Here is a 10,548-nt window from a genome sequence, read left to right as displayed (position 1 = left end):
AGCCCCTTCAGGGTGGGGGGGTCCTGCTGGGGTGCCTGGCCAGCCTGGGTGAGGGGCTGATGGCCGTTTTCAGGCTGGCCATGACCCCTGGCAACCCAAGCTCCCAGCCTCTCCTCCCCCCTCCCCCCCAGTGGGCAGGCTGGAAGCAGGTATCTGCGATTTATTTATCTTCTATAATTGAAACTTTGTAGCCTTGAGCGGAGCTCAGGGCAGGCCAGGGCAGGCGGGAAGCTTGGCTTCCTCCATCACCGGGGGGGTAACCCAAACCTCCTGCTCACTCCAGCTCTGTGGCCACCAACATCTTAGTTGGGTTAATTTGCATACTCGCTCCTGATTGGCTGGTGGGCGTGGCTTGTGGGTGTGGCAGAGTGATGGTTAATTTGCATGTTTCTCTTTTATTAGTGTAGATTTGGACTCACCTTACACTCAAGCATATCAGATAGTTGTTATGCTATCTCAAAGTAACATATTTTGAGAGTAATAAAAACATCCACACAATGCTTTGCTGATTATAAAGCATTTCCCAGATAGAATCTTTTTATTTTTTATTTTTTATTAAATCTTTATTGTTCAGGTTACATTTGTTCCTCTTTTTTCCCCCCCCATAACTCCCCTCCTCCCAGTTCCCGCCCCACCCTCCGCCCTCACTCCCCACCCACTGTCCTCATCCATAGGTGCACGATTTTTGTCCAGTTTCTTCCCGCATCTCCCATTCCCCTTTCCCCCCCAAGAATAGTCAGTCCATTCCCTTTCTATGTCCCTGATTCATTATAATCACCAGTTCATTCTGTACATCAGATTATTTATTCACTTGGTTCTTAGATTCACTTGTTGATAGATGCATGTTTGTTGTTCACAATTTGTATCTTTACCTTTTTCTTCTTCCTCTTCTTAAAGGATACCTTTCAGCATTTCGTATAATACTGGTTTAGTGGTGATGAACTCCTTTAGCTTTTCCTTATCTGTGAAGCTCTTTATCTGACCTTCAATTCTGAATGATAGCTTTGCTGGATAAAGTAATCTTGGTTGTAGGTTCTTGGTATTCATCACTTTGAATATTTCTTGCCATTCCCTTCTGGCCTGCCAAGTTTCTGTTGAGAAATCAGCTGACAGTCGTATGGGTATTCCCTTGTAGGTAATTGAGTCTCTTTCTCTTGCTGCTTTTAAGATTCTCTCTTTGTCTTTTGCTCTTGGCATTTTAATTATGATGTGTCTTGGTGTGGTCCTCTTTGGATTCCTTTTGTTTGGGGTTCTCTGCGCTTCTTGGACCTGTAAGTCCATTTCTTTCACCAGGTGGGGGAAGTTTTCTGCCATTATTTCTTCAAATAGGTTTTCAATATCTTGCTGTCTCTCATCTTCTGGCACCCCAATTATTCTGATGTTTGTACGCTTGAAGCTGTCCCAGAGGCTCCTTACACTATCTTCGTATTTTCGGATTCTTTTTTCATTTTGCTTTTCCGGTTGGGTGTTTTTTGCTTCTTCGCATTTCAAATCTTTGGCTTGATTCTTGCGCTCCTCTGGTCTGCTATTGGGTGTAATATTCTTTATTTCCGACCGTGTATGCTTAATTTCTAGTTGTTTCTTTATCATAGCATCGAGGGTCTCATTAGTTTTCGTGAGGCTCTCCAGAAGTTTATTGCAAGCCCTCAAAATTGCGTTTTTTAGCTCTATATCCTCCATTTCTGTCATGTTTTTTTGTCTCCGCATTTTTTATGCTTTCTTGGTGCACCCTCTAGTGGTCTTTGTGCGCAGTCTTGTTCTAGTTGAGCCTTGATTGTTGTAGTTAATACTAGAGGGATTTGACCACCAGGCCGACTGGCTGTGTGAATCAGCTGTGTCTGCCGCGGAAAACTTCTGTCCTCTGGGGAGGTGCTAATCTAGCCTTTGCCTGAGGCGATCCGGCAAATGGCTCTGCGCAGGGCTTGGGCGGGGCGGGCTCAACAGGGCGGGCGGAGGGAGCCGTTATGGTGCCCTCAGTCCTGTTCCCAGAGGCTCTGCTTCTCAGAACCCCCGGAACCGCTGCAAACCTCGGAGGGAAAGCTGCCTTCCAACTGATGCCAGACACTCCCGCTTCTCCCGTTTGGGTCCGAGTCCCCAGCGATTCGCCCGTATCTGGAGCTCAGAGTCTGAGACTCCCCCCTGACCGAAAACGACAACCGCGCTCTCAGCCACCAGCCCGCTTTGCGCGCGCACCTCCGCACCTGAGTTTTTTCCACACTGCGCCTCCTCTGAGCCTCGGTGTGCTGTTATTTTTCCTTCTAGTTGAAGAGTCTCTCCTCAGCCAGCCTTCCTGTGGTTCTGGGTGATGTCGGTTCCGTCTTTTAGTTGTATTTTTGAAGTGGTTGTTTGCGGCAGCAGTCTCCGGTGTTTACCTATGCTGCCATCTTGGTCTCCCAACCCCAGATAGAATCTTATTTAATCTCTATAACAACCTAATCAGATACGCTACCTGACCTCTATGTTCTGAACATGAGAACATTGAAGCTAAGGAAGATTACATTCCCCAGGCAGGGACCTAGTAAACGATGGCACCAGGTATGGATCTCAGGCTCCCAGAGTCCAAATCACAAGTTCCCTCCCTATATTGCTTCTCATTGGCAAATATAGCACTATTCCCTCAATGTAATGTGGGGATGTTGAAGATTTCAGGATCCAGAGATCAGCAAAAGCATCACAGGAAGAATTTGATCTTCATTAGGATAGGGCCTAAGCACCTGCATTTCTAAGTTCTTAAGTGATACTGATGATCCAAGGACCACATTTTGAAAATTACTGGGTAGAGAAAAGTGGCAGAGGAAGTAGAACAGACATGCTGAACTCAAAAGAAACAATACAGGGGGAGGGGGCAGACTAGAAGGGGTCAATGGGGGTAGGAGGGGGGAGAATGTACATCTATATTACTTTCAACAATAAAGATAAATCTAAAAAAAAAAATAAAGTTTAACATTAAAAAAAAGAAATGAAACAGTACTACAACCCTCATAACTAGTTGCTAACTTGTCATGAGCAACAATTTCATTTCCTCAAAATATAACCATTGCATTACCAAAATCTCTGCATAGAATACTGGAAAACACCACAGGGGGTCTCACCATTGCTGCTGGTTTTTGCATTCTTTGCCAGCTGTGCACGAGTAGCAGCGATCAAACTGTCATGGGCCAACTCCTGAACCCGGAGGAACCATGGGATGCTACTGTCCGTGCTCTCACTGGAGAGGAAATCATTCCCTGAATCCTCTGCCTCATCTTGTACAAATACTAAGTGCTCGGCTGAAGAGCTCAGACCTGGTAGAAACAAGAAGACATATGAAAGTTAGCCATCAGGTAATCCTGTTATTGGAACCCTGTGTGTCCTGAATCAGCTGTTCCAGATTTTCACCTCTTACCTCAAGCTTCAATTCTCACACAAGATTAGGTTATCACCTTTCCACTCCCAGCCTACAGACTTGTCTTCATCTTACCTCCTATTTCAGTGGCAAAGATGTCCTTCCTGGCAACCAGGCTAACCCTTTCCTCTTGTATCCCCATCCTACCCTTCAATTATCCCATGTCTCCTCCAGCTGTCTCTTCTCTACTGGCTGGCCTACAGCCTCCCTTACAGCCTTTAAACCTGTTCAAGTTCAAGTCTCTTCCATCTTTACTTTTTTAAAAAGAACAAAAAGTCCCAAGTACTTCTCTAGCTATCCATCTCCATCTGTTCCTTCAAAGTTAACTTTCTTGAACAAGTATAACTGCTAACTTGCATATTCACTTTCTCACCTCTCACCTACTCCCCACCTCCCTCTCTCTCTCTCTCTGTCTCTCTGTCTCTCTCTCTCTCTCTTTTTCTCTCTCGTTAATCCTCACCCAAGGATTTTTTTCCCATTGACTTCTAGAGAAAATGGAAGGATGGGAGGAGGAGGGGGCAGAGAGAGAGAAACATCGACTGGTTGTCTCTTGCAGTTGCCCCTACTGGGGCTGGGGAACCTGTGACAGAGGTACATGCCCTTGACCGGGAATAGAACCTTCAGTCCCCAGGCCAGTGCTCTAACTACTGAGCTCTGGCCAGGGCTACTCCCCATCTCTTTAACCTTGGCCTTCACTTCTACTACTGCAAAAACAATTGCTCTTGCTAAAGTCACTAGTCCTCATCTCACTACCCCATTCTGAAGTATTTGGCATAATTTAGTAACTTTTCTTCTTTAAAACATTTTCCTTCTGCCCTAACCGGTTTGGCTCAGTGGATAGAGCGACGGCCTGCGGACTGAAGGGTCCCAGGTTCGATTCCAGTCAAGGGCATGTACTTTGGTTGCGGGCACATCCCCAGTAGGGGGTGTACAGGAGGCAGCTGATCGATGTTTCTCTCTCATCGATGTTTCTAGCTCTCTATCCCTCTCCCTTCCTCTTTGTAAAAAATCAATAAAATATATTAAAAAACAAAGCAAAACATTTTCCTTCCTTGGATTCCCCTTCACCACTCACATTCTATTTCCTTATTAAATATATTAGGGTGACATTGGTTAATAAAATTATATAGGTTTCAAGTGTATCGTATATAACACATCATCTGTATATTGCATTGCATGTACCAAAGTCAAATCTCCTTCCATCACCATATATTTGATCCCCTTTACCCTTTACTACCTCCTCCCCACCCCCTTTTAGCAATTTCTTCCTATTCTTCTGTTACCCTCATAAATGTTTGGGTTTTTCCCCATTGTCCCAGATTTGCCTATTTTTCTGTTTATGTTCTAGACTACTCCTGAATCAAAGAATCCTGCTCACTGTTTCATACATTTCCTGAATGCTTATAAGCACCAAAACTACATATTTCATACCAGACCTCTCTCCACCTCTGGATTTGTTTCTAACGCTAAAGGATTCCTCCTCCTGAATGTCCCTCCCACAGCTCAACATCAACAGGCACAAATGGGAACTAATCATCCTCCCTCCAGCCCTGTTCTTTGTGTCCAATATCGTGGTGACTGGCACCACCTAATTTCCCATACAAGAAACTTTTGATTCACCCTAGAATCTGCCCTCTCTCTATTCACATTGAATTGATCACTAGACTATACCAATTCTCCAAAGTAATAAAATAATAAGGCTTCATTTCATTTTAAGTATGTCTGAGTTAAATATGGCCCAGCACAATTTTTTTTTAAAGCATGAGCAGAGTTCAGAAAAGGATAAAAAAATACCTGCTCTTGTTAAGTTAAGAAGAATAAAAGAAGTGCTATCACTTGGCTGTAGATCTTGCAACAGGCTAGGAGACTCTGGAGTGGACAAAAATTCCGGGGACTTCTGTACAGTCTGAGCCCTCGTCTCCTCTCCGTCTGGGCCCACATTCACCTGAAGGCTTCTTAACACAGCTGAAGGAGGGACCTCCTTGGAGGAGTTAGTATGATTTGGAGTATCATCTAGTAAAGAAAAAATAGTACAGCTTTATAAAGCACCTATTTCCAAAGAGCTCACCATATTGATACATAGCACCTAATACCCTTGTAACCTCTCTTAGCATCTAACACCCTTACAGAAACAGACATTTTCATTTTACAAATACAAAATTTGCCTCAGAAAAGAACAGAGAGATGGCTTTAAGTTCTAAAGGAAGTCAGTCAACAAGTGAGGGACATACTCCTCTAACACCTGGCAGTAACTAATAGCCAACCATCTACATTTGGAATTATCGACCTTTATCCTTTTGCAGCCAGAAATCAGTACTTTTCCCTTAAAAAAATATGGTTATACAATGAATACTAACCTAAGAATAGGCTCTAAATTTTAAATTATTATTCTTTGGGAGAGATCCCTTCCATGTATGTGACAGTTCTGGTGAATTATTGGGGGAGAGAGGGAGCATAGCTGGGGAAATAACTGAAATTTTATAGAATCATCAATATGTTTCATTATAGTCTGGGTTTACACTGGATATAAAGAAATAATCAAAATACTTTCTAATTTTATTGTAAGGAGGAGATGAATTTACAAAGGTTTTGGTTGCAATATAATGAGGAACTGAACTACAGTGCTGAAGCATCCAATGTTTTCAGCGGTTTCTTTCATCTTTATCAAAGGCAGATAATATTTTTTCCTATTTTAAGGAGATAACAGACAAAATTATAGGAATAAAAGTGGAAACCTAGGGGCAGTATTGCCATTTCAGAGCTTAATGAAGTTGCACAACAATGTAAATATACTTATTAATGCCACAGAACTGGTTAAATAGTAAGTTTTGTTATGTATATTTTACCACAAACATTTTTTTAAAATAAAGCTCATAGACAGTTTGTCATTGAACAATAGAAAATAAGTGAATATTCATCAATAGTGACATGAATATTGTGGTACACTCATATAACAAAATACTCTAGAGCAATGAAACCAAACAAACCATAGTTACACACAAGAATGAATCGGATTAATCTCACAAATACAGAGCACTAGTAAAGGAAGAAAGGTACAACATACTTTCATATAACTCCATTAATTTAAAGTCCAAAAACAGCTAAAATCAAACTGTGTTACTTAGACTTGGGTAGTTACAGGAAACTTGGAAACAAAGAACTGTCTCAAAAGCTAAGGACAGTGGTGACCTATGGAACAATAGAGGTTGTCTTTATCAGAGAGGGCTCCTATGGAGGGCTTAGGAGCTGGCAATGTTCTACTCCTTTATTAAGTGGTTAGTATCTCCTTTATAATAATTCAATATGTATATCCATGTGGTTTTATACTTTTCTGAATCTATCATATATCTCAAGTAAAAAGAAAACATGCAGGCCAAACACATGTGTGTTTAGAATGATACATACTTAAGAGGGAGGGGAATGAGATTAGGGAGGTTTGTGCAGATACATTTGCTATTGTAATATTGTATTTCATTAGCTGACAGGTGCGTAGATGAGTTTGCATTTATTATCTATAATTGGTTCTTGAAAATATTTTAAATCAAAATTAAAACTAAAAGAAGGTAATGTGCAAAAGAAGACATGCTTTTCTGTTTTCATTTCCTTTATTATTGTTAATTATTTATTCAATAAGTTAAAATTGGGGGGGAAGGAGACATATGTTAATACTTTAAACAATAAAAAAATAAAATAATAAGTTAAAATTGGGAGAGAAAAGTTGGGGGAAAAGCCTAATGAAGATAAAAATTTACTAGCACGTGGAAATTTTCACATATTGAAAATCCATAAATATATGGAAAGACTCCCAATATACTAATAGAAAAATGGGAATTGAAAGGTAGGAAATGTGGAAAAATTTGGAGCTAGTTAGGGAAACCTTAAGTCAACATTTGGTTAGTTCATTATATCTGCTCTTCTTGAATCTTTAAACATTGAAAAAGATTTAAAGTCACTTGAAAAAAAAAAAAGAAAAAGGAACACCACTAGAAGACAGTAACCAGAAGACTATAACAAATAATTTGTTACCAACAAATATTGATCCTCACCTGATTTAACATTAGTATTCCAAATTTTAAAACAAGGACCAGAAAACAAAGAATTCATTGCATCTAAAAATAATGTTCTCCTTGGTAATAGTCAAGGAGATTATTAGCTTTGGATCACCCTCTTCTCATCCAAAGCTAATAATCTCACTTCCCTATGCTTAGCATTCCACTTCATTCTACCTCTCCTGAAGCCTCCTCACCAATTATCCACATTTTCTGTCCACAATGTCTCTAACTGGCTCTTTTCTTTTAGCAAAAAACCACCCTTAAATATTTCAAATCTGAGAAAAGAATTCTTCCATCTATTTTCTCTTTTTCCTTTGCATAGCAGGAGAGTCTTTACAAAGTATAGATACTTCCTCTATACATATCTTACAAAAGTATCGCAATCCTCTGCAGCCTGGCTTTCTACCCCCTTTCCATGGAACTGGTCCTGCTAGGTCAGCAATGGCCTTGTTGACCCTATCTCACTGGGCCTCTTAGGAACATCTGACACATTGACTATTCCCTTGGGTTCCATGCCTGTACTCTATGCCAGTATTCCTATACTACTCTAGACTTTCCTTCTTCCCTCCACAGGCTCTCCTTAAATAGGATATTCCAAGGCGTTCTACCTTAGCCTTCTTTTCTTCTCACTTTCATATTCTATGGGTGATCATATCCATTCCTGTGGTGTAAACTATCAATGCACTTATGACTTCCATGGCTCCTTTTTCTCCATGATTCCTAATTTTTACAGTTTCCACCAGTCTGTTATAAAATCAGTTAATCCATTCCACCAGTACCATAGAGTAGGCTAAGCTCTTAGGACTCATTTATCTTAACTGTGGTATTCTTAATTTTTACCTGGTAACATTAGCCGACTGCATTCTGAGGCCTCAGTCACTGGAAGGAGGGACAAGCAAGTAATGTCTTTAGCTTCTGATTCTACTAGCCCCTGTCCCAATGGGATGGATGTATTCTGAACAAACTGTACCAGAAGCTAGGGGATGGGGGAGGGGAAACAACATAAAGATATACAAGTTGTTAGGAATGGATATAAACATCTGAATTTCCCAAAAGGTGATGATGTAATTAAGTCTTAATTGCTCACTAGTCTCAGCCATATTCATTGTAAAACTAAATTAACAACAAATAAAATTTAAAGTTATTTTTATCAAGTCATCTGTTCTGGAGAAAGGCTAAATTATGTAATTTATTTAACCTCTGTCATTTTCCACCAAACAAAGAAATGATAAAAATAATTATATTTTTAAATGATGGCTATTAAAAACTCAACCACATTGTACTGATTACCTTTTATAAAACACCTTTCTGTGTGTTGGCTCCTTTAAGCCTCACTATAAATCAGTAAGCTTGAACATGTATTTTAAAGATAAGGAATCAAGTTGAAGACACTGAATGACTTTTCTAAGGTCCTAAGACTAGTTAGGAGCAGTGTCAGTCTTCAAACTTAAGTAATTTGATTCCAAATTCAGTGACTTTTCATTATGTAACACAGATATATTTAAATTAAAATGAGAAAAATAAATAAAAATTAAAAATGTTGTCTTGGCCGGTGTAGCTTGGTTGAGGACCATCCCATCCACCGAAAGGCTGTTGATTCAATTCCTGGTCAGGGCACATGCCCAGGTTGCAGGCTTGATCTGCAGTAGGGGGCATGAAGGAGGCAGGAGATCAATGTTTCTCTCTTATCGATGTTTCTCTCTCTCCCTCTCCCTCTAAAATCCATAAAAAGATATTTAAAAAAAAAAAAATGTTGCCCTGGCCAGTGTGGCTCAGTTGGTTGGAGCATTGTCCCACACACCAAAAGGTAGCAGGTTTGAGTCCTGGTTGGAGCACATACCTAGGTTGCGGATTTGATCCCTGGTCAGACCACATGTGGGAGGCAGCCAATCGATGTTGTGCTCTCACATTAATGTTTCTCTCTCCCTCTCCTTTCCTCTCTCTCTAAAAATCAATAAAAATTATTTTTTTAAAAGTTTAAGTCCTCCAATTACATTTAAGAAAGAAAATACTTTCAGATATATATACTTCCTGAAAATACTTTCAGAAAAATTAAGAGAATGGTTTGTGGTAACAAATATTTACAAATGTATACATACACTACACATATATGTCATAAAATATAAAATTTTGTCATATAATTATCTAGATGTATAATTTTATACTTATTAAATAACAAATATTAAAAGTCATAAGAGGTAAAAACAGAATTTTTAAATCTTTGAAAAAGTACTCAGTAAGAGGAAAATAATAAACTAGTAGTTACAATCAAAACAATATGGCCCACAAAGACTAAAATTTTACTATCTGGCCCTTCACTGAAAAAGTCTGTTGACCCCCAAATTAAATAAGGACAACCTTTGGAATACAGCCCACCAAAAAGAAAAGAAAAGCTGATTTGGCTCACCTCTGGTTTGGATTCTAACTCATCTGATAACATTGATTCAGCTTCCAAATCCTGTAGCTGTTCAGGCGACAAGTTAAATTTTTAATTCAAAGTCAATGACACCTTCCTGTTTATGCTCATATTCCTCTAGGAAATGCTATGCTTTTCCTGTAAGATGCTGTGCTGGGTAGGTAATCAATTTAGCCTAAAATGAGGGAAAGAGAGAGAGAATATTAAGAGCAGAGGAAAAATGTAGCTAAATAAACAAAGACTTTATCTATTGTAATAATCATAAGTTGCATGTCCTTTTCCACTATTTCCCACCCTGGTATATCCACAGCAAGCAATAAAGAATTCGTCCTGGAGGGAGACCAAGATGGCGGCATAGGTAAACACCGGAGACTGCTGCCGCAAACAACCACTTCAAAAATACAACTAAAAGACGGAACGGACATCACCCAGAACCACAGGAAGGCTGGCTGAGGAGAGACTCTTCAACTAGAAGGAAAAATAACAGCACACCGAGGCTCAGAGGAGGCGCAGTGTGGAAAATACTCAGGTGCGGAGGTGCGCGCGCAAAGCGGGCTGGTGGCTGAGAGCGCGGTTGTCGTTTTCGGTCAGGGGGGAGTCTCAGACTCTGAGCTCCAGATACGGGCGAATCGCTGGGGACTCGGACCCAAACGGGAGAAGCGGGAGTGTCTGGCATCAGTTGGAAGGCAGCTTTC

The 10,548-nt window shown here is 40.3% G+C and overlaps 1 protein-coding gene across 4 annotated transcripts in view; it reads right to left on the bottom strand.

Annotated features, from left to right (window-relative positions):
- ZNF410 (zinc finger protein 410) overlaps positions 1-10,026 on the bottom strand; it is a 29,144-nt gene extending 19,118 nt beyond the window's left edge. For all 4 annotated transcript variants that reach the window (XR_314552.2, XM_005883546.2, XM_005883548.2 and 1 more), the window contains exons 1-4: positions 9,845-10,026; positions 8,278-8,413; positions 5,180-5,398; positions 3,093-3,284 (exon numbers count right to left, since the gene is read on the bottom strand). Coding sequence is in view for 3 of the 4 variants with exons in the window: in XM_005883546.2 (XP_005883608.1) it covers positions 3,093-3,284; positions 5,180-5,398; positions 8,278-8,413; positions 9,845-9,877 (580 nt within the window). In the remaining variant the exon portion in view is untranslated. The remainder of the gene's footprint in view (positions 1-3,092; positions 3,285-5,179; positions 5,399-8,277; positions 8,414-9,844) is intronic.
- Positions 10,027-10,548: the final 522 nt, after the last annotated feature.

The sequence above is a fragment of the Myotis brandtii genome, unplaced genomic scaffold (assembly GCF_000412655.1).
Source record: "Myotis brandtii unplaced genomic scaffold, ASM41265v1 scaffold793, whole genome shotgun sequence".
NCBI classification, from domain to species: Eukaryota; Metazoa; Chordata; class Mammalia; order Chiroptera; family Vespertilionidae; genus Myotis; species Myotis brandtii.
This window is presented reverse-complemented; position numbering and strand designations above follow the sequence as displayed.